At 45.1% G+C, this 23,643-nt stretch overlaps 2 protein-coding genes across 10 annotated transcripts in view; one reads left to right on the top strand and one right to left on the bottom strand.

The window, feature by feature from the left end:
* RUFY1 (RUN and FYVE domain containing 1) overlaps positions 1 to 3,717 on the top strand; it is a 58,590-nt gene extending 54,873 nt beyond the window's left edge. For all 3 annotated transcript variants that reach the window (XM_045822302.1, XM_045822295.1, XM_045822309.1), the window contains 3 exons: positions 468 to 516; positions 2,067 to 2,144; positions 3,236 to 3,717. In XM_045822302.1, coding sequence (XP_045678258.1) covers positions 468 to 516; positions 2,067 to 2,144; positions 3,236 to 3,382 — 274 coding nt within the window. In that variant the 3' untranslated portion in view covers positions 3,383 to 3,717. The remainder of the gene's footprint in view (positions 1 to 467; positions 517 to 2,066; positions 2,145 to 3,235) is intronic.
* Positions 3,718 to 6,941: 3,224 nt separating this feature from the next.
* Positions 6,942 to 16,294, bottom strand: HNRNPH1 (heterogeneous nuclear ribonucleoprotein H1). Of its 7 annotated transcripts, none has more exons than XM_045819455.1 (14): positions 16,199 to 16,294; positions 15,590 to 15,718; positions 14,140 to 14,295; positions 13,790 to 13,933; positions 12,149 to 12,287; positions 10,985 to 11,163; positions 10,834 to 10,905; positions 10,645 to 10,778; positions 10,367 to 10,502; positions 9,729 to 9,788; positions 9,546 to 9,635; positions 8,813 to 8,905; positions 8,312 to 8,361; positions 6,942 to 7,715 (listed from the first exon to the last, which is right to left on the bottom strand). In XM_045819455.1, exons 2-13 carry the CDS (start codon positions 15,684 to 15,686, stop codon positions 8,312 to 8,314), a joined length of 1,350 nt encoding a protein of 449 aa, XP_045675411.1. In that variant the 5' UTR covers positions 15,687 to 15,718; positions 16,199 to 16,294; the 3' UTR covers positions 6,942 to 7,715. The 7 variants fall into 7 exon arrangements, with proteins under 7 accessions (XP_045675411.1, XP_045675420.1, XP_045675429.1 ...); XM_045819464.1 differs by having other exon boundaries at positions 9,576 to 9,635; XM_045819473.1 differs by lacking the exon at positions 9,546 to 9,635 and having other exon boundaries at positions 9,699 to 9,788.
* Between the last annotated feature and the right edge of the window lie 7,349 nt (positions 16,295 to 23,643).

The raw sequence follows: 23,643 nt of genomic DNA, 5'->3' as shown, positions 1-23,643 counted from the left end.
AAACCTGCAGGCAGCAAAGAGGCTAGGGAGAGCCCTGCAGGTGTGGGCTCCTGCCTGGGGGTGGAGGGAGCCCCACTTGGTAGAGGAGCATCCACACACACATGCCAGACATGTGTGGGAAAATGTTTGCCCAGAGAAGCCAGAAACGTGGGCTTCTGTGGGATACTTTTCCATTTTTAAATGACTATAAATGATTTCAAACTCATCTTCAACCCTTGTAACTCAGTGGTCTGTTTTGGGGCAACAGACTTGGCCTCAGACCTCGACTTGTGTGAGCCAGGAGTGAGGTGGCTCCAGGATTGTAGGAAGGTGGAAAGAAAAACAAAAAAAAGGAAGGTGGAAAGAGTTTTCTAACAACTTATGTTACTATACTCCTGAGTCATCCCCCTCGCAAAGCCAGACCCTGTGGGTTTGCTTTATTCGTTTCAGAGCCTCTCTCACTGCTGTGAATGATCTTTCCTTTTCAGGTCCAAGCTGAAGATGGAAGATATCAAAGAAGTGAATAAGGCACTGAAGGTACTAGCATGAGAGCCACCCCTGTGACTCTTAGCTCACACTGCATGCTCCTTGGGCTTTCCCCCAACAGCCCATGAGAAGTGTGTGGCGAGGCGGTCATCACTCATTTACTAAAGAGCGGACCCTGCTCAGAGCCAGGCCACTCCCCTGAGGCAGCAGTGCTGAGCAGCAACAGGCCCTGGCTGGAACCAAGGCTGGCAGTTTCAATCCCTCTGCCACCAGCTGTGCCTAACAGTTGGCCTACACCTCACAGGTGCCCTGATGAAGGAAGGGAAAGGTAGCCAAAAGAGGTCCAGGGGTTTTTTCTTTAGTCCTCACCTGCGGATGTTTGTTGATTTTTAGAGAGGCGGGTGGGGAGGAGAAAGGGAGGAGCAGTGACACTGACAGAAACACTGATCCCTTGCCTCCTGTACTCACACGTCCTGACTGGGGATGGGACCCACCAACCAGCATGCACCCTGACCGGCCAGCAAACCTGCAACCTGTGGTGCAGGCGACGGTGCTCCAGCTAGGGCCAGGGGTTTCTGGTTGGTTGGTTGGTTTTTTGACAGTAACAGTGAGACATTCTCCTCCAAGTGAGGGACCAGACACTGCCCTGCACCCCTGCAGTGCCCAAGCCATGTCTGGGGACCACTGAAATCCCAAACGGGGCAAGTACCTGGACCATTTTGGGAGAAGAACAGAATGACACACCCCTTGAACAGGAGCATGTGGACCAGGTGCCCCAGTGCAGGTGTCAGGCTGGCCTACTGACATGGGGACAGTGAGAAAGGAGGGGCAGATGCTCCCAACTGCCTCCCGCTCCCAGAGCAGTTCAGAGCAGAAGGGGCAGCCCACCGGTGGCGGTGACAGCAGTGCCCAGCAGCCTACTCAAGGGGCCGTCTGCTCTCTACTGCCACAGAAGTCTGACAACTAGGCATCTCGGCTCCAGGGCATGCTGGTCAGAGGCAGCAAAGGGTCACAGCACCTGGACTTAGAGCCACTGTCCATTTATTTTATCGTCCCTCGTACAGCTTGTGAAAGCTTGTGTATAACTGCTGCAGCTGTCTGTCCCCTGCACTTCTTTCAAGCTAAGCACCAGGAAGGGGATAAAAATGGTGACTTGGGACCCGAGAGCCTATTTCAAAGCCTCAGGTGCCACCTCTGCAGAAAAGACATCTGTCTCCTCTGTGGTGTTCTGAGGATCAGGGTTGGGGAGCATGTGGGGGTCCCACTTCCCATCTTTGTCTGGCTTCCCAATTCTTTGTATGGCTGACAGGGTTGGTCCTCTCCCGTCCACTGGCATAGAGGGCTTCAGTCAGGGCTGGGGTCACCAGCACCAGACCCTGAGCCAGAGGGAGTCAGCCGAAAGGAGGTTAATGGGAGGGGAGGCTGGAGAATCCGGCTTGAGGCCCAGGGGACAGTGTGCAAAGGCTGGGAAGCTGGAGCCAGAGGGCAGGCAGGGTCTGCAGCAGAGTTCCAGCTGTGAGCCGGTCCCTTGCAAGGACGCTGGGCACCCACAAGAGCTATAGGTTCATCAGAAGCCAGCCATCCACATTCTTTCCTCGTAGGGCCACACGTGGCTGAAAGATGACGAAGCCACACGTTGCAAGCAGTGTGAGAAGGAGTTCTCCATTTCAAGGAGGAAGGTATGTGGGTGAGCCTGCAGCACACGCCCAGAGGCTGGCTGTGCCCTGTGGGGACTCCCCTCAGGTTCTGGGAAGTGTTTGGGACTAGGCCCACTGCACTGTGGGATCACTTGCTGGTGTGCCAGCCCATACAGACCACTCATGCTAGGGGCGCCCTGCCAGTCAGTCATAGGCCTTGTCCCCAGAGGTCTTTTCTATACTGGTACGTTCCTTTGAGAGCTGGGCTGCTTGCATACAAAACTGGTCATGAGTGCATCATTGAAAATTCTTTGTATCCAACAGGACTGAAGTCTGGCCAAGTTAGTAAGAAACAGGATCTATGGGGAAACATGGCAGCAGGTCTTGGGGCAGGTATCCTGGTAGCATCAGCAGCTCACAGGCCTCCTGGGCAGGGTACTTGCCCCCTGGGGGCTGCCCCCAGCTAACCTGCTCCTCTGCCTGGGCCCTCCCTCCAGGTTCTAAGAAATTGGTCCAGGATTGACAGTACCATTAAATGACCAATTGGGCAGAACAGGCACAGGGTACAGACCCCACGCACAACTGGGAGTCCTTACTTGGGCGGGGGCGGGGGGCACCTGCCACACTGGCACCTCCTCTTTCCCTGCTGCCATGTGGGTGCACATTCTCATCTGCCTCCTTAAAACCCTCTCTGGAAAATAAGCAAAACCCCCAAATCCTAGTCAAAATGAGCAGCCACCCTGAGGCTGATGCTCGAGAGTGGGGCTTCACAGGCCAGGCCCTCCAGGCCCCAGGTTGGGGCCCACCTCCTAGCTTGATGGGCTGTGCGAGTTGGCACTAGTGGTGTAGAGCTGGGAGAGGCAGCTCTGCTTACAAAGGAAGAGCACCAGGATCGCAGCAGTTGCCTGGTGAAACAGAGCCTTAGAGAGAACCTCATGCAGAGTACACGCCCCTAGGCCCACACTCACCTGCAGGTTTTACAGGACCCAACGCATAAAACTGAAGGCCCAAATTAGCCCATTTCTCTAGAAACAGTAAGTGAACTCTGAAAGGCTAGGCATCTCAGTTGGGGTGCAGCCAGGGAGCAAGCAGTGTGAGAGGCAGCACACCCCACAGCCCCCTCTGTCCCCTAGCACCACTGCCGGAACTGCGGCCACATCTTCTGCAGCACCTGCTCTGGCAACGAGCTGGCCCTGCCCTCCTACCCGAAGCCGGTGCGCGTGTGCGACAGCTGCCACACCCTGCTCCTGCAGCGCTGTTCCTCCTCCACCAGCTCCTGAGGCCTTGGACTGCGCCCACGTGGCCACTGGCTGTGGGACAGAGAGCCCCATCACCTTCGGAGCTTGACGGTATGAACTCTGGATCCAGACTTCCCTGGCACTCGGCTGCATCACCAGTTTAGGGTCAGATTAACTTGGTGGTTTTGTTACTGTCATTTTTCACTTTTCCAAAAATTAACCTATTTTGCAACAGTCATACCAGTGTAGTGAGCATTCGGTTCCTCTCCCACTGCCCCGTGTGCCTTCCCTGCTTGAGTCAAGAAATGAGCCATTTCACACCCTTGTGAGCGTCCGTCCCTATTGGCCCTGCAATAAAATCACTGATTTTTCACCTGCATGCAGAAATCAAAGGAACTTGTGTCAACTTGAGTTGGCCTCTGGAGGGCGCCTCAGAGCAACCCCCATTCCAGGACAAAAGGCCTTTTGTGGCTATGTTTGGGGTGACAACCCAGAAGCCTGCTGGGTTCTGGGATACAGGCTATGCTCTGCCCAGGTGAGCTAAGTCCATTAGTGGCACAGGAAGTGACCTTAAGCAACTTCTCAGCAAAGCTCAGAAGTTCCCCTTTACATACTAAGGGGCAGGTGATACAGATAAAGACAGATGGAGACACCCAGGGCTTTGAATTCCAAGGGCAGGTAGGTCAGGGCATGAGCTGTGACAAAGGGCTCATAGCCGTCCTCAGAGCACATGCAGCGGGAATGGCTCAGATGTTCTAAGAACAGTGATAGAGGCACCCAGTTCATTCCTGATTTAGGTCTCAACCCTTGGTGGACTCATCTACTCTACTCAACTGCCTGCCTGCCATCTCCTACCAGCTCCTCCAGACTGCTCTCCGCTGACCAGACCTTGCTGGAGGCCCTGGCTCTCCTTTCCCGGGATGGCTTTCCCTGCAGAAGGCTCACCCACACCCTGGCTCAGGTTCCAAATCGGCTGCTCCCTTAAATACATGTTTATTATGGGTGGGAGACAGGAGAACCATGAGGTTAGATCCCAGGATGCGTGCAGCCAAGCTCCACAGCTGTTTTCTCCAAGCTACAGGTCTTCAAAGTCTATCCAGGGACCAACCCTCCTGAGCATTTGCTGCACTGTCCCAAACTGGTCGTCTGGCATTAAACACATGTACCTTGTCTTCACTGCACCAGTTTAGACTCAGCTTGTGGGGACCCTTAGGTACGTCACTGCACTTCTGAGCCTCAGTGGGCATCTGCACATACAAAAGGAAGCACTTTGGAACTGCTCTCAATGCTCATCTGAGTATAGGGCTTGCTCACCACTGTGCCACACTCAGCGTTCTTCCCTTTATCACACCTATTTCCTCCCCCAACCACATCCCCTACCCCACTCCCAACCAACAAAGGTTCAGCAAGCATCATTCACAAAGTATCCTTCTGCCAGTGTCCAATATTTAGCTGCACGGAAGAGAAATTTTTACCCAAGAGACCAAACAACCTTCCCCCATCGTGGGCAATGATGGCAGATGCTCTAAAACAGTGCTTCCTTCTCAAGGGGATGTGCAAGGGTAGGTGCAGGGGTTCGTTACCTGGGGTTGAAGTGGGGGCTGGTGTTAAAATGCAGGCGCAGTGCCTGGAGGCTCTGGTCATCCCTAACAAGCTCCCAGGGTGCTAGTCCACAGAACACAAGGCTCCTAAGAACCAGTTCTGGGTTAGCTTGCTTATTAGCTTTACTCCACGTTTCTAGCTCTAGTTCCCTGCCTTCCCTTCCCTTGTCTTTCAACAAAAATGTTCCTTATGTAAAGCAAGTTAGAGAAGGACTCAGGGAAGGAGCCTTCCTTCAAACTCAACACCAAGTGTCTCCAACCCATGGATGTTTAAAAACTCAGCCAAGATCACAGGCGCCACACTAGGGTTAGATTGTAGCTGAACACCAGTGCTCACACTGAAATTAATTCATCTCTGAAAACTTCCGAACAAGCAACACGATCCATTCCAAGTACACCACCTGGCACCCACAGGCCTGTCCTGACAGCGTGGAACTCAGCAGCCAGCAGCGGGCATGCAGCAGGGCAGGAGGCACAGGGCCTGCAAGCAGTGTCCTTCAGTGTCATCACACAGACTCAGGAGTGAGTAGCTCCACCACACTGACCTCACCCAGGACAGAGAAGAAACCTTTCTGCACTGTCATAGCAAGGCACACACACCAGACATCCAACAGCACGAGCCTAGACGTGCTGCTGAAACCCTCAGTCCAACAATGAATCTTGGTAACATGTCATTTTGTTACATGCAATACTGGATTTATCAAAGGGCACTAACTTCTTTTTCCTTACGTTGTCAAACAGCTATCTAACATGAGTACCCCATTCTCTTGAACCATAAATGTCATATTGAGAGTTGTACCTTGTTGTTTCAGGTAAATTTGCATCTGACTGGTTAATTCTTGGTACTAGAAATCCTTATATACAAACATAGGCAACCTGATTTTTAAGTCACTTTGGAGCAAAAATGGTAATTACCATTATTCTTATAAACCAAAATTGTGTATTTTGTCAGGTAGTTCTATATTTTTGGTGTGCTGCACAATCTTAGTAATTAGTTTGTATGTGCCATGAGATGGAAAAGGCTGAAAACCACTCGTCTAGATGGAGGGTCTCACACTGCAGTGAAGTACTTGTGGAAGGGTTTTCTGGAACTACTTTTAGCTTTAAACTAATTTTCTAGCAAATATCAAATATGAAATCTAATCTAGATTATACTTAATGACTTAAAATAGTCACTTTTACTTAGAAGTATGTGGTATTCCACCTCAGAATCAGAACTTTGTAAGAAATTTTGCTCTTAAGTGGTCTTGGATTTTTAGGAATGAAGCAAAAATATAAAAACATCTGCCCAGGCTGGTGTGGCCCAGTGGACTGAGTGCTGGGAAACAAACCAGAGTTGCCAGTTCAATTCCCAGTCAGGGCACATGCCTGGGTTGGGGGCCAAGTCCCCAATAGGGAGTGTCTCTAGAGGCAACCACACATCATTGTTTTTCTCCCTCCCTAAAAAAAAAAAAAAAAAATCTAGCTCCCAGGGGACACTTCATATTAGAACTCAAAAGATGTCACTGAAGCCCTGGCTAGGTAGTCAGTTGGTTAAAGCACCCCAAGGTTGTGGGTCTGATGACCTATCAGGGAACATGCAAGAAATCAACCAGTGAAACAAATCAGTGTTTCTCCAAAACCACTAAAAAAGGCGGGGGGGGGGGGGGGCCACACCCAACTGGGAAGGGCAGCTCCAGCCACCCTTATCCTACAACACTCGCAGCTCAGCCATGCTGGAAGGCCTCCACTGGACATGCAGCATGCAGTGAGGGCATGTCCACCTCTGCTCTTTCCAAGTGCTTAGCCAGTCAAGGGTGGTGCATACATTATCAGGGTTGGCGCAGCCACGACCCCAAAGCTACAATTACCTTCCTTTATATTGGAGGGAGGTCTGAAGACATCTACACAACAGCCTCTCTGCCACAGCCAGAGACTTGGGCCAATGTCACCTACGCCCCAGGCAGGAATAGAGCACCAAGAAACAGTCCACATGACACTGAAGCACAGACAAGACAAAGTGCAGTTTTTAAAAGGAAGATTTATTTGACAAGTTTCACTTAGCGCAATACACCTAAAAGGAACTCACAATGCAATGAAAGACTTAAATCAAGGCCTTGGAATTTCATACAAACACCAAGACCAAAATCCTAAAGTACTGGTATTGCGTCTCAAATTTTCCCCATTAACTTAAAAAAGAAAAAAAAAAAAAGCTTAACCTTACGTGCCTTAGAAGTTATTAAATGAAAACTAGAATTAACAAACATGCCAAATGTTTCACTTTTAATTGTTGAGACAGCTCCTATATTGAGTATTACAAAAAAAAGCATGTCTTCCAACATGCTTCCAAACAGTGTTCAGGGTAATGTGGTGTAAGAGCAACATTTAACATAATTCAACTGCTTTAACCTAAATATACTTACTGCTTAAGTACACCCTACAATAGAACTAACTTGAGAAAAGCTAAAAATTGTTTAACAGTTATAGTTTACTCAACTTAGTTGTTACATCCTAGATGATATTTGTGTTCAAAAATACTGAACCTTAAGTTTAAAACAATCCTGATTTCCACTCAAAGCATAATTCACAAGCTTGTATTGCAAAACTGTTAAACTTGTTTCATGTTTTTTTCCCCCATTAAAGTAATATTGACCAAGAGTCAGCGACAAGGATCGATTACATTCCCCATCCACCACTCATACTGGACATGCTAGACATCCCTCCCATTCCGTTCACTCCCACAGATGCACGGCTTCCGTTACTGTAGTAGCTGCTGTTCACTGCTCCTTGGCTGCCTGCAAAGAGACCATTTTGACAAGTCAGGAGAAGTACCACATAATCCGTCAAGTAAATAAAATACAGCACATTCCAGAAAAAAGTTTTTAAAAAATATACGAGTACAAATGGCTGCCGTCCAAGTGGCGAGAAGCATGTTTGGGAAAGGGGACTCCCGACTCCAAACAAGTCTCAATTAATCCCTTCTTTCTGTAGTAGTACCAACTTGCCAGACTCTTGTGCTACCATTTAGAACAGATGCTTCAGGATCAACATGGAAAATTAAGTTTAAAGGAAAACTAGTGTTTTTCAAAAATTGCAAAATTACGTATTTTTAAAACTAAACAAGGCACTTTAAAAAAATTTCCCATAAACATTCACAACATGTCTGTCAAATGGCGTGTGTGAACAGGGAGCATGGGCAGTGTCTTGCTTCCCCTATTCATGGTGGGCAGGAGTGAGACACAACGTGGGGCTAACGGCAACTCACTGTGCCCAAATGGCAGCCTCCATGGAGTTAAGTCACAGCCATTGACTGCTATGAAAATAGTGTTAGCACAACATATCAGTATTTGCTATTGGGAATTTAAATTACATTTTTTGAGGAAATATTTACCTATGCAATGTTTGATTGAAAATCACTGGAGTTTTCCTGTAAAACTTGGTCTGCAAAAGGATTTTGTAGGGTAAGACTATAATACCAAAATCACCATTCTTTAGACCAATTGAAAAAAATAAAACCAATCCTAGGTTAACTGACTAGTAAATACAGTCCTAAACCCAACCACCATTTTACTCTTTTAAATTCTCCCTCCATCTAAAATGGATTTAATGCTAACCGAAAGGCAGAAAAAAAGCAACATGGTTACTTAGTGTTTTAATAAGTGGAGGCAGATGTTTTCCGGAATGACATTATTCCAAGTTGCATATTAAATTTATAGAACACTTCCCCCTCCCAATGACTGGTTCTGAAAATTAAACTATTAAAAACAGATTTTATAATAGGATCAAAAGCATACACTTAACCCAATTTCACAAAAAAAGGAGAGCCTACATATTCCCCCAACTAAGGAAATCTACCTAAAACTTACTATAAGTATATTAAGTACACACTTACCATATCCACTCATGCTGCTCTGGCCACCATAGCCGCCTCCATAACCACCGCTCAGCTGCTGGCTGGCTGGGCCACCGTAACTGGATTGGTTTGCTGTCAAGTTAAGAGAACATTGGAATCTTATCTGCTATGTAATGTGGTACCTGGTGGTACCGGGCTTGTAATTCTAAATCTACAATTTTCAGTCTCAATCTTACACTATAACCTTTGCCTATTTTCTATGAACACACTACCTTTCTATCCATCATTTCAACTAGTCAAACATTTATAAACCAACTGGCCAACAGTATACACATCAGCAGGACTAAATCCACATTCCAGAGGCATTCTGAGAAAACGTTATGAAACTACTTAACTGGATTTAGAGGGGTTGTTCCCCATAATCTGGTATATTAAAGCTATGTCAATACACAGGTATTTACTGTACACCTAATTTATGCCCAACTAATTATGTCCAGAAATTTAAGTTTATTTTGATTCTGTGCTTTCTGTTTAGATTTATACTTTATAGACGGCCCAACTAGTTTTGTTCTGTAATCCCTCCCCCAAAAGTACTTAAAAACTAATTTAGTTATCTGTTCTAAGCAGTTTCATGTAACTCAAAGATTTAACTGACACAAAATTCAAGTAATTTCTTTGCTTAATTATGCTAAACTGATTAATATAAATTAACATATAATTGACTTATACAAATACAAATGTTTTGGTTTTTAAAAAAACTAACGATATTTACACAAGCCCATGCCTCCCATCATTTGGCTACCATAAGCACCACCGCTTGCTCCTGCTGTAGAATTCAAGAAGAGTTCTACATATCTGTGTTCTGAAATGAGAGAAAAGGTATACAAGGTTAGCTTAAAAAAAAAGACACTAAAGTGATATTTACACAAACCCATGCCTCCTAGCATTTGGCTACCGTAAGCACCACCGCTTGCTCCTGCTGTAGAATTCAAGAAGAGTTCTACATATCTGTGTTCTGAAATGAGAAGAAAAAAGTTTGAAAATGTTTGTTGGTGAAAGACAAAAAGATAAGCACTAAATTCTTAAACAAGACCTCAACTTCAAATACTTTTTTGGTTAATTAAAGACTAGCTGCTTCACTCGGGTGATTACCTATGCAGCTTTTCCAAAAAGTAACCTTTTGTTTTAAACATTCACTTAAGTTGCTTTAAGTTTTTCAAGTATATGATTCAAGTCAATGTTTGTATCACAAATCCTTTTCAGTCAAGTAATTTTAAAAATCCACCAAAAAATTTTAAACACATCTCGAGGAGCTAACTATTATCAGGAAATGTTTCTCACACATCCTTACTATTCCTCTATCATAAATGTTAGTCACTTGACCACCTGTAAAGAGTCCCCAAAAGCCCAGGCTGGGTAGAGCTCAGTTAGTTATAACACTGTCCCGATACACCAAGGTCGCAAGATCAATCCCCAGTCAGGGCACATACGAGAATCAACCACTGGACGCATCAGTAAGTCAAACAACAAATGAGACGTGTCTGTCTCCCTCAAGTCCATTAGAGTCCCCAAGGTAATTTAAATCACACTTACGCATATTTGCTTTGTCTTTCGACATAGCTGCCACAGCATCTTCATGAGTTGCAAACTCGACATCTGCTTCACCAGTTACTCTGCCATCAGGACCAATTTCAATATGTACTCTCACAGGGTTGAGTGGTGAAAAAAACTAAATACAAGGTATTTCAGAGAATCAAGTCAACTTTCTAATGTTACAAATTTCTTCTGTAACATGCTATTTCACTTGAACAGTATGATAAGGACGCAGTTTTTACTGCTATGCCAATAGCTAGCTTGTGAATTTAACTTACATTATAAATGTCATTTTCAGTAGCTCTGTAAGGTAATCCCCGCATGTGTACACAGTGTCCAGTTGTGCTCTGGAAAGTAGAGCCACCATCCCCGTATCTGTGGTCAGACATTCCTGAAAAACAATAATTGAGGTCTAGATGAAAAAGAGTGTAAGTATCCTTCAGTTGGAAATTCAATTCTTACCTTACCTCTTCCAAATCTATCTGACCCAAAACCATAGCCATCATTATAGCCATTGTAATCATCATAGCCTCCGTAACCTGAAAGACAAAAAGCACAATCAAACCAAATAAAAATCACAAAGAACCACCCCCGTGACACCTGCATATTCTCACATACCTCCACCATAAGCACCACGCCTCATCCTTTCAAAGCCAGCTCCTCTGCCAATGCTGTTATACCCTCTGCCAGCCCCAGGTCTGTCATAGGGACCTGGCCGCTGCATGGCCATAAGCTTTCGTGGTGGATCATAGTGAGTTCTAACTTCAGCTCGACTGCTCTTAAAGATTTCGATATACCTAAAGCATTGTTCACGAGGGGAGGGAATGGGGAGGGGAGAGAAAACATTAGTTTGCTCATACAGGTATTCAGTTACACAAAAAAAAACAATGTAGTCATAGCCATTAAACTGACTAATATTTAAAGCCAGATTTCTTATATTTGCATAGGCAATGACCAAAAATTCACTCAATTGTAAGATTTCATGTAAACTTTATAGAAAACTCACTCCTCTGTGGCAGAGAGCCCACCCTTAGGGGTAAGAGAGGAGTACTGTAAATGTTTTAGGAGGGAAAGAATTCCACTCAACTTTCAACATTTCACGTCTTAAAATCCTTTGGCAGCATGTATAGCAAGTAGGCTAAAAAGTCAGCCTCCGCCAACAGTCTAGCCCACACTACACATTTCCTTTCGCCAATAAATACCCCAGCCTATGCTTTTAGTAGGAATCAGCATAGGTAAGCGCATGCTTCAATGAAAAATAGTCACAAGCAAAGAGAATAAAACCTTTTGTGACAATTTCTTGAAAGCTATGCTTATTAATACATATGCAGAATATTTATACAGCAAGAAAGATTGTTGCATTTCAACTTTAAAAACAAGATCAGAAAGTATCACATTTTCTTATGGTAATATTAATTTACTATGTGGGTGTTATTACAGCTAAAGCCACATTTGCATTACATTTTTTTTTTAAAGCCATAGTCTCTCAACTCAATTGACTGGGGTTAAGAAGGAATTATATAAAACTGAAGTAGACCAAATTCATGGGGTTAAGAAGGAATTATATGAAACTGAAGTAGACCAAATTCACTGAGGACAATTTCAAAACCTAAAATGTAATCTGAATGCGTTTCGGGACTTTGACATAGGTAAACTTTTACAATTGTGGCCAAACATCAATTAGGACCAGAAAATAGATTAATTTCTTCTAAGCAGAGAGAATATGGATTTAATTGTTTACCATAAGAAAAGTGACAAATCCAACCAACCATCCATCCCCACCTGTGCCCTATTCTTTCCTTGTGTTTCTTTAGAGCCTTTTCAGCTATTTCCTGTGAAGCAAACTGCACGAAGGCCTCCCCCGTACTCCTCCCCTGGAAGTCCACCGGCAATGTTATCCCATTTGGCACGATTTCCAACCCTTCAACCCAAGGACAAATAACCCCAGTAGGGGGGCAATATTAACATCACAAGCCCAGAAATGATTCTTCTTATAGCTTTAAATAAACCAGAATTTTAACTTTAGGTGAATGGTATGCTTTCAACAAGTACTTTTTAAAATATGCATTGCAGTAATATGAAGTTCCATTATTACTAAGTATAACAATTCTTAACACACCCTTTGGCACAGTATTTAAGAAAAAAACTTGCTCAACACAGGATGCATCAAGAATTCAACAATTACAAATACTTTTATCTAAATGTTGAAAATTACACAAGAATTTAAGAAAGTTTTAAGCATTAAATACAACAGTTTTACTAAATTCAAGAAACACCTTTTACCTTACTTTATATTTATAGTTCAATGTTTTAAGTTAGTGGAACTTCAAAATTCTTAAATTTACACATTTAAACATTTTATACACAAATTGAAACATTGCTTAAGTATATATCATCGACAAACATGATCTAAACTTGCAACAAACAACTGCTCTAGACAGCACAGGCATGCAGCTTATGCTCTAACAGTAGCATGATTCACTTCTGGAAATTCCGTCTATGAAAAATCCTTTCCGTGGATACATTCCCAAGCTTACAAAAAGGGCTTAAAGCACTTTCCTAGAAGATATGAAATTATGTTCATATTTAACGTTGACAGCATTAAATTCTCACCAACTTAGACAAAACAATCAAAACAAACTTTATTTCAAAAATTCTGGCAAAATATTAGGACTCGATAAATATCTAACAGTCAGAATTTTAATACATACTGTCCTAAACCATGAAAGGATTTCTTGTTCTTAATTCCAGTTTATCACATTATGAATATCAAGTAATAGTACTTAAGATATACTACTGAACATTCTACTAAACATACAATTTTATCACCTCTTCAGCATAAAAACATTCAAATACTTTAGGCCCAGAATAACTTTAAAATACTTTCTGTATTTCAGATACTAAGACTATACATCCAACCTGATCTTTGACTTTCAATTAAGTTTAGAATTCTCCTGCTAAACCAGATGCTGCCTTCAGTTTTTCTGCATGAAAATTAGACCATTAGAGACATTTCTAGTCCCAGGACTCAATGTGTCTTAAAATTACAGACACCTGCCAGGAACTACATCACCTAACTCACACTGATCTAATTAATATTAAGGGATCTTACCTTTACCTTGAAGTACTTTGCTGAACAGCATTGTGAGGAAAGTAGTTAACCTGTTTAGGACAATCCTCAAGAATCTACCCTGAACTACAACACTAAATATAGGCAAGGGTTAGCATTTTGGAAGTATTTAATTTCCACCATTAAGATGGGCATAAATTATTTGAAGGTCTCCAGGAAGAAGAAAACATGAATTCATCTGTATACACTTACAACCTATTTCAGTATCTAAGCTATTCAACTTTAAGATCTATTAAATCATGTTGCCAGAGCTAGCCAAAATTCACTGCTCAGCAACAAACACGACTACATACCTGAGAAGAACTGAACAATTTCTTCCTTGCTACATCCAAAGGGGAGTCCTCTAAGCCGCACAAAGCCATCATTGGCCGTGTCAGGACTATTTGGACCAGTATGCTTCAACACCCAATCCATTTCAACGTTGTTTGACTTGAATACTGAAAGAGGTGCTTAGAATTAGTCAATTTTGGAAAGTTAGAGAACAAAGTTCAGACTTCCTGGGTCTTTAGATAATCTAGGAAGAGCTGCCACAAACTCCCTTAGGTGACCATTTCCATGCGGTCAAATACCTAAAATTCAGAAGGGGTAAAATAAATCTCTCTGTTTCACGTTTTTACTGTTACTAGGGTAACATAAATCAAACCTTCAACATATCTGTGTCCCATAGTTTCTCTGTCTTTTTTCAGGGCCAATTTGACGTCCTCTTCTGATTCGAGTTCAACAAAAGCCTCTCCACTCGGTCTGCCTTCTCTGGTGTAGATGAAACGAATACCTTGAGCCCCATTTTGAATTTTGCAGTCTGAAAAGAAAACAACCGTTAATACAGAATTTAAAACTTAAGACCACCTCTGGGTGATAACAGATGAAATGCCCGTTCACACCCATACTGCAAAGTAGATCCCATTCGAAGACTAAATTGACCAAGATTACCAACAGCAGCCTCTCTGTAGTGATTAAGCAGTTATCTTCTCCAGATCAAACTTTATTCCCCAAATGATACAACCCCAATCCATCAATAAAATTCAACATTCGAAGCAGCCTAACAAAAATCTCTAAGTTCTTACAACCCATGTGTTTCCACTAATAGAATTTGTAACATCTCAGTTAAGGCTAGACCTTGTTATTCAAGTGCATTTTTTCTGAATATACTTTATATCAACTTTTGGTCTGAGACCGTTGATCATTTTACCTTACTAGCAGCAACAGTACAACCCAAATTTCAGAGCCAATACTCACCTTAAAATGGATCTATGTTACAAAGCTAAAACGCTCCAAGTTGCACAGCTGAAGCCAAACCCAGTCTTGCCCACTGCAAGGTGGCTTCCAGGGTATTTGGTTCTTGTTTTACAGGTCGTTTTCCGTTACCAACACTAAATTCAGATAGTAAGTCAATACTACAAGTGTCCTTCCAAAACCTGCAGAGTTCTTCCAAATCAATCTTTTATCAGTCTAGTCTTACACCAAAGGGAACAAGGACATTATGGCAGAAATTATTCAGGAAACCTACGTGCTTGGGGGTGAAAACTAGTAGGCAAGTAGAGTTGCCTAGGCTTCAGTGTCCTCAACCGTCAAGTGACCCATACCAACAACCAGAAAACCAGTAACTCAAATACCCCATCTTGATTAGGAAAACTGTCTGAAATTAAAAAACGAGAGTTTAACTCTGCAAACTAAAGCGCCCCCTTTTCAATGACACGCGAAAACAGCAACGTTGTTGTATTTTAAGGTTTTCCAAAACATCACTATTATCTGCCCAAGCACGGGGCACCTTTCTCAAGGCTGCAGGGAAAACCCAGTTCCTCCTCTCGAAGACATCCGCACAAGGGCCGGCGACTACAGGTAGGCGAAGGAAAAAGTGCGCGGAAGCCGCCGCCGTCCCCGAGCGCCGGAAGGCGGGAGGGCGGGGCTTCCGCAGTTTCCATTGCGTAACGTCGGCCGCCCGGCGCCCGCGGCCCGGCGGGAACAGCTGTGCCCACGCCCCGCCAGGGGGCGCCCCGAGCCCGCCCGCCCGCCCCGCCCCGCCACCTCCCCGCGCGGCCGCCCGGCGGCCCCGCAGCCCGAGCCGTGAACTCCCGCCTCCGCTTCCAACTCACCGGAGAAGAACCGCTGCACTTCGTCCGCCGAGCAAGACCACGGCAGGCCCCGGACCTTCACCACGAACCCCTCTCCGCCTTCCGTGCCCAGCATCATGGTCTCCCGGTGGGTCTTGGCGTCCACACAGACTGCAGAGACGCGGGAGGGTGAGACCCGGGAACCGCTGGAACAGAACTCTCCGCCGCCCGCGGAGAACGCCGGGCCGCGGCGCCTCAGGAAGAGAGCAGACTCGCGCGCAAATCCCAGAGGCGGGGAGTCCAACACCAAACACCCCCTCGCGCGGGCGGGCAGGCCGCCCAAGCCGCCCTGGGCGCTAGTTACGCTGGACTGCGGCCGCAGGGGGCCCGGCCGGGCGCCAGCGTGGAGGCAGGGAAATGGCGGCCGCGCTTCCGCTCCGCCTCCTCAGACATCTCACACAATAGAGACGGCGCGGCCTGCAGGCCCAGAGGCCCTGCCACCGCTCGGCGAGCCATTCCCAGCTCCCGGCGGCAGCCCGTACCTCGCGAAGGCGCCCCCGGACTCTACAAAGATCCGGGAACAAGCAATCTTCTCAGAGGCGGTACCTTCAGGGGCTCCTGGCCAGTACGCACCGAGCAACACACACTTACCTGACCACCCGACTTCAGCGTGGCTGAGTGAAATGGCTGGCGGGCGCCTGCGCAACCTAAATAAGGCCCTTGAACAAGCTCTGCGCAAGCGCAGCTCGTTTCCGCCCCGCCCCCTTGCGTCACACAGAGCTCTTACGCAGGCGTACTTTCAAGAACTGCCCACCTCCAACCCGCGAGTTAATATGCCCAAGGGTTTGTGACTCAGCCCCTCCCACCTGCATAAACCCTTCGGGCTTCTTTGCGCTTGCGCTTTGTGGCGATTATTGAAAACCGAACTTCAGCGGTTTATTATCCAGTTTCTTACGCATGCGTCTTCCTTCAAATCGTTCTGGTTTAACCCGCCAGAGTGGGGGAGGGGAATGGCAGCTGCCAGTTCCTCGGGGCTGCACGATAATCCCTGGCTCTGGGTGGGGCTGAGGTGGCGGTCTTTCTACACCTATCCTCCGCCTTGGCCGACCCGGAAACACTGGGGCTCCCCACCCTCTCTACCCTCTTTCCCTTCAGAGCCTTTGTCACCCCCAGGGCCTCACGTTAGGGCTGCGGAGCTGCGCTCGCTCCTGGCCCAAAGCCATCCCCGCGGTGCCTGGAGCTAGTCCTAGCAAGCGTGCCTCCGGTTCCCCTTACCTGCCGTTGACCGGCCTGGGGCCCCGGCCCGTGCAGGGTCCCGGTGCCCCTGCCTTGGGCTTGAACCCCGCTTTTCCCTTAACGAACTCGCACCCTGCGACCCCCGCTGCCCCGCCCAAGGGTCCGCGGGCCCTAAACGCGCCGCGGGCGTTTCCCACGAGGTGCGGCCGGGTGCCGCGTCCCTTCGTGCAGCGCGAGCGCGGGCCGAGCCGCAGCCGGGCGCCCCGGGCTCTGCTGTCCCGAGCGGATTCCCTCGGAATGCTCCCAAGGCTATCTAAACGGTTACGTCCGTTTACCGGGTGGAGGTCCTGTGTTCTGCGAGCCCCCGGGGTCACCCTGTGTGCGCATAGAGCACGTGCTAATGATGAAAAGAATTTCCAGCAGCACCGAGAGAAACGGACAAGGCCCGTAGTCTCCCAGGCCTCCCCTTGTCTGATCCTGGATTCGCGCCTCACCTCAGGCTTGGTGGACACAGGCAATAACAAATTCACCATAAGGCAGTGTTGGACACTGCCACAGCGGTACCCAACAGGGAAGGAGAGATGCTAGCGAAGCATGTTCCCACCCATGCCACGGTTTAGAGACCAAAACAGTTTTGACAGGTTTGCGAAAACTGGAGAGGACCCCTATGGAATAAATGGAGGGTGATCCAAGATAGGATCTCAGAAGTTGCAGGGCCTGATCTTGAAAGGCCATGGCAAAGCTGTTAACTTCAAGTGCAGGGCAGGTCTTCAGCCAAAAGCAATAGCTGTTTTTAAGCAAAACTGTGAGGGGGATGCAAATGGAACAGGCAGGGTGAATAATGCTGCTTCAAATGGAGCCAGAGGGAATGAAAGACATTTTTGCTTAAGTCACCAAGATGTGGAACTCCCAAGTGTTCCAGATAGGAGGTCTATGTCTGGGTACTTAGGAGAACTCTCTTTGTTCTTAGGTTCTGTCTCTCCAAGACATCATACATCCTGCAGGTGCTGTCGTTGTTGTCCCTCCCTCCCTCCCTTCCTTCCTCCTTCCTTCTTCTCTTCCTCCTCCTCCTCCTTTTTAAAAATTTATTTCATTTTAGAGAGAGAGAGGTAGGGAGAGAGGGAAAGAAATCCATTGTTGGCTGCTCCTTATATGTGCCCTGACCTGGGATTGAAACCACAACCTTGGCATATAGGAACGATGCTCCAACCAACTAGGCCAAGGCCTGGACGTGTCTTCATAATAGGGGACAGCATTTGAGAGCTCTGGTACTATTAAATGACCTAAGAACACTGGTTTCTGATTAGATGAGGGAAAACCCTGTTCCCCTGGTAGTATATTAAATGTGTGTGTGTGTGTGTGTGTGTGTGTATAAAATGTTTTTACCTTTTAATAACATGGCCACTCTTCTGGGGTTTTTGTCCTAATTTTCTTATGTTGCTTTCTGTAATAAGAGTAAATGTAGAATCATCATAGAAAAACTAGATCATTTCCTCAGGATAAATTTCTAGAAGTAAAACTTCTCAGTGAAAGTTATCAGTATCTTTAGGGCTACTAATGATGACAGCATAGAGATGAACAACCTTCTCTGACATGAGAGGCTTCCACGTCCCTCTGTTTTGCTGGAACTAAAAATTTCCTTTCCTCTACTCTTTGCTAATTTCATACTGAGAAAATTTACATCTGTTTGATTGCTATGGAGGTAGAATAATATGCATTTATAGCCAATTTCCTCATATAAATTGTCAGTTTGACTTCTTTCTCTAGTGAGCTTTTGGTCTTTACTAAGGCTGTTCACCTATGGCCATAGTTGCCATGAATATTTTTCTGTTCATTTTTCACTGTTATTGATTTTTTTTAAAGATTTTATCTATTTATTTTTAGGCAGATAGGAAGGGAGGGAGAAAGAGAAGGGAACATCAATATGTGGTGGCCTCTCATCTCCCCTCTACTGGGGACCCGGCCCACAACCTAGGCATGTGCCCTGACTGGGAATCGAACAGGTGACCCTTTGGTTCACAGGCCGGCACTCAGCCCTATGATCCACACCAGCCAGGGCCCCTTTTAGTTTATTGGTCTTTAATTTTGAAAGCCCTTTCCCATACAGACATGAAGCACATTTATTCATTGATCTTTTTCAGCAATTATAAAAACTTTTGTTTTTCAGTTTAACCTCTTTAAAATAGAGATGTGTCTTTAAAACCAAAGGCAGGAGATAGTTGAATTGGCAACAATTTTTTTTTGTAGGGGTACCTAAAGTAATGATATATCTTAAAATTGACAGCTTAGACTTGGAAGCTGGTATATTCTACTTTTTTCTTTATATTTTGTGATGACACATCACAGCTAATAAGATTATGTTTTTATAGATTTTTAATATTGTGAAAAAATGTTTGTGATATAAGGGTATGTTGGAAAAGAGCAGAATACAAAACTAACAAGCAGCGTATCGACCATGTAAAACTATGTTAATGTATTGAAAAACTGTGGCACTGGCATAGAAAGAGAGTGTTCAATGGGGCAAAATCTCCAAAGAGGTCCAAGGTGTATTTGAGAATCCAGCGTGCAATGAGGCAACATCTCATATCCGAATGGGGAGAATTTTCAGTATACAGTGTGGCTCAGTTGGTTGTGTGAAAGAATGGAAAACTGGGAATCAAACAGATGCTTATATCCCGAAGTTCACAGAGGTATTACTGATAGCAGCTAAAAGGCGGAACCAACACAATTGTCCATCAGTAGGAAACCCAGTTATATGCAAGCTACAGAGTGTCATACAGCTTTAAAAGTTATGAAATTCTGACACATGCTACCACACGGATAGACTTCGAAGATATTAAGTAAAAGAAACCATACACAAAAGCTCAAATAGTGTACAATTCCACTTATATCAGGTACCTAGAATAGGCAAATCCCTAGAGACAGATAGTAGAACAGAGGCCACCGGGGCGTGGCCGCGGGGGGTGTGGTGCTCCTGTTGACTGTTCAGTTGGAAAAGATGAAAAAGTTCTGGAGGTGGATAGTGGCGATATTTCCGACACTGTAAATGAACTTAACACCACTGAATTGTGCACTTAAAAATTGTTAAAATGGTAATTTTTATTTTATGTACATTTACCATGATAAAAAAATGAAGTGATTTAGCCAGCAGTACATACTGATCGCGTGGCACGGAGAGCGAGCAGGCTGAAGCCAGCGGAACCTGGGCCGGTCCCTAGAAGGTTCGAAATGTCCGCTTCGGGAGAGCCCGCCCCTCCGCCGGGAAGTTCCGCCTGCCGGGCGCTCAGCGGCGGGGTTCTTTGTTCGCAGTGCTCAAAGCGTCCGAATTCACGTGGACTGCTTAAATGGTTATAAAGCCCGCAGGAAGCTCTTCCTCGCAGGACCGCGATCACACAGCCACGCCGCAGGGGGCTGAGGTGGCCCGCCGCGGCTATCTTTGCAGCTTCCAGCTTCACACTGTGCTTGGAAGAGGAGCAGAATGTCACGCCCTGGCGTTCACAGTCCCACCGCTCAGAATTGTGAAGCTTTGTATATACAAGTAATGTGTGTTTTCCACCAGAACAATTGAAAATACCGAGAAGAAAAAAATATATTACCCATGCTCCCACCATTTAAAGATAAAGTTCCTGTAAACATTTTGGATTCTGTCTTTTTCAGATATATGAAACATACAGAGGGTGGGGCAAAAGTATTACAGTTTTGAGTACACAAAACACAAAGTTTATTCTTGCATTATTATTTACTGATTATTGTATCATTTTCCATACAAACAACTGTAACGCACTTTTGCCTATCCTGAGTGTGCGTGTGTGCGCTTTTAAATCCTCACTTGAGGATACGCTCATTGATTTTAGAGAGACGCTATTGACATGTAGGTGGTAGAGGCCAGGGATGCTGCTAAACATCCTACAATACACAAGCCAGCCGCCACAACAAAAAAATCATCGGCCCCTGCTATGGTTGGTGTAGCTCAGTGGATTGAGTGCCAGTCTTCAAACCAAAAAGTCAGTGGTTCAATTCCCAGTCAGGACAAATTCCTGGGTTGCAGGCTGATTCCCAGTTATAGGTGTGAGAGAGGTGACTGGGGGATTCTCTGACACCAATGTTTCTCTCCCTCTCCCTCCCACAAAAATAAATAAATAAAATCTTTAAAAAAATTATCGGCTCCCAGTATCAATAGTGTTGCAACTGAGAAACCCTACTCTTAAATAACAAAAAATACTGAAATTCCTTTCTAATGTGTTAAAGATTTCATAATAAATATTTAAATATAAAACAAATATAAAAGGAAAGAATAAAAGAATATTTATGTAATCCCCAAACAAATCTTGAAACCAAGAAGCTAAAAAACAAAATATATATTTGACTACATGCAAATTTTTAATTTTTCTAGGAAAAGATATAACAAGAAAATATATAAGCAAATGATAGGCTGAGAAAATATTTATAAAATATGTAAGGGGAAAAAAGAGCCAAAAGCCTTAATAAATGCAATGGTACCTCCAATTTAACAGACCAATAAGAAAAAAGGATGTAAATGACCTAAAATTTATGAATAGTGGTTCAACCTCACAAGTATTCAGGGAAATGCAAATTAAAGCAATAGTAGGATTGACAAAGATTAAAGGATAATTCAGCCTGGGCTAGTGTGGTTCAGTGGATTGAGCACCGGCCTGCAAACTAAAGGGTCACTGGCTGGATTCCCAATCAGGGCACAGGCCTGGGTTGTGAGCCAAGTCCCCATGTGTGGGCACAGGAGAGGCAACCATACTCCCTTTTTACCTCTCGTCCCTTCTCTCTAAAAATAAATAAATAAAATCTTCGAAAAAATAAAGAATGATTCATGTCTATAGTCCCTTATCTGCAATCCAAACTCCATAGTTTGGAAAATTAGAAAGCTGTCTGGACTTGTTAAGTTTCAGGCCAATTTATTTAGCAGCAAGACTTCACCTGAGCTAATCTGGGGATGAGCCTTGCCTCAGTACTGAGTCTTGCCTCATCCTGCTTGGGGAGAACGTGTTTATGCTCTGCAATAGAACTGTGAATGAATGTGCTTGATTAGGCAGTGCTGCTTCAGACCCCACTGGATGTCATACCATTTCCTAAAATCCAGGAAATTCTGCATTCTGAAATACATGTAAGGATTATTTTTTAATCCTCACCCAAGGACATTTTTCATTGCTCTTAGAGACAGAGGAAGGGAGAAAACAAACAAACAAACAAACAAAAAACACTGATACAAGAGAGAAGCATTGATTAGTTGCTTCCTGTATGTGCCTGGACTGAGGATCACCTGGCCCAGAGGGGGATTGAACCTACATCCTAGGTATATGCCCTGACTGGGAATCCAACCCATAACCTTTTGGTTATCAGACTATGCAACTGAGCCACACCAGCAAGGGCAGGGGTTTGAACACGAGTTTATAGATCTAGCCCTAACCAGTGTGGAAAGGTTGGACATTGTCCCACAAAGTGAAAGTTTCTATTCCCAGTCAGGGCAGGTGCCTGGGTTGCAGGTTCAGTCCCTGGTCAAGGTATGTGAGAGAGACAACTGATTGATGTTTCTCTCTCTCATCTACACTTCTCTCCCTCTCTTTCTCCCTCCCTTTCCTCTCCCTAAACATAAATAAAATTTTTAAAAAAATATTTACAGATCTATGATCTCCACGCCTGGCAAGGATGCAGAGTGAGAAAAGTATCTGCTGACTGATTTTCAAATATTAAGCAGCCTTGCTTTCCTGGAATAAATACTACTCAGTTGTGATATGTTATCTTTTTATGTAATAATGTTGGCTTTGATTTGCTAATGTTCTATCAGGATATGTAAGTCTGTATGTACAAGGGCTGTTGGTCTGCAATTTTCTTTTTCCAGATTTGGTAATGATTTTTGCCACGCTCTGTCCTACGTGATGCTGGCCTTTGCAAAGGCACCGAGCCAGGAGTGTGCCCCCTCCTCTGTTTTCTGCTAGTGTTTGTGTGAGATCGATGTTTATTTCTGCTTGATGAAATGGACCAGTGAAGCCATCTGGGTGTTTTGTTTTTTTTTTTGCGGGGGGGAAGGAAGGTGTGGGTAACAAATCAATTTTTTTTTACCTCTGCTACTTCTCTCTTCCTTTAGTCTTTTTTTTCTTTTTTACTTATATATTTTTTAACACGCCCCAAGTCCAATATCCCCAGGTCTAATCTCCTGGGTCAAAACTTGGTCACATGATCAGCTCCAGCCAACCAAGGCCAGGGAGATGGATCCGCCAAGAAAACCTGAAGTTAAGATTTGGATTTATCCCTCAATCAGACAGGGGACAGCTCTGAGGGTGGGACCCAGTCACAGTTCTGTTGGCAAAGGACTAGGGTTACACAGGGAACCTAGTGTCTGCTACAGAATAAGAAGGGAAAAAAGAAGAAAATTTGGAAGATGGAGGAATTAGCCAAAACGCTAAATTAAATCCAGATTGCCACCATTACACGGCAAGATTGCTTTGTTTCCCCTCAATATGAATGGGGCTCACTGCTCACAAGTAGATAACAGCTTAGCAGCACACCAACATTTCATTCAGCCTTTGAACGGTTCACCTCAGTCAGGGTCTGTCGGATCCAACCATCCGCCAGTCAGGAGACAGGCAGGGCCCATACCTGTGCTGTACCGGGTCCTGGCCACCTCACCTCCCCCTGGCTTCCCCACTCAGGGCTGAGCCTGCTGTCTGGTGAGACCAGTGTTCGGCCCTGGAGTTTAGTATTTATTTCAGAGTTGAGTTATTACTGAGTCAAATGAGTCTATGACCCTGGTCTAGTACAACAGATAAAGGAAAGCTTGTCAGGCCCAAGGGCAGGGCAAAGTCCCTGGAAGTGGTGTCAGAGGGAGC

This window comes from Phyllostomus hastatus, unplaced genomic scaffold, assembly GCF_019186645.2.
Source record: "Phyllostomus hastatus isolate PE091 unplaced genomic scaffold, TTU_PhHast_1.1 phas_contig_150, whole genome shotgun sequence".
In the NCBI taxonomy this organism is placed as follows: domain Eukaryota; kingdom Metazoa; phylum Chordata; class Mammalia; order Chiroptera; family Phyllostomidae; genus Phyllostomus; species Phyllostomus hastatus.
The sequence above is the reverse complement of the archived record's forward strand: the minus strand, read 5'-3'. Positions and strand labels throughout refer to the sequence as shown.

Bases quoted from the DNA above. Each gene is read 5' to 3' on its own strand.
- HNRNPH1 (XM_045819428.1), bottom strand. From the start codon at position 15,686: ATGATGCTGGGCACGGAAGGCGGAGAGGGGTTCGTGGTGAAGGTCCGG. The intron at 12,288-13,789 runs GTATGTAGTCGT...CTTGGGTTGAAG, and splicing joins AATTGTTCAGTTCTTCTCAG to GGTTGGAAATCGTGCCAAAT. The intron at 9,789-10,366 runs GTAAGTGTGATT...TTCTCATTTCAG, and splicing joins GAAAGACAAAGCAAATATGC to AACACAGATATGTAGAACTC.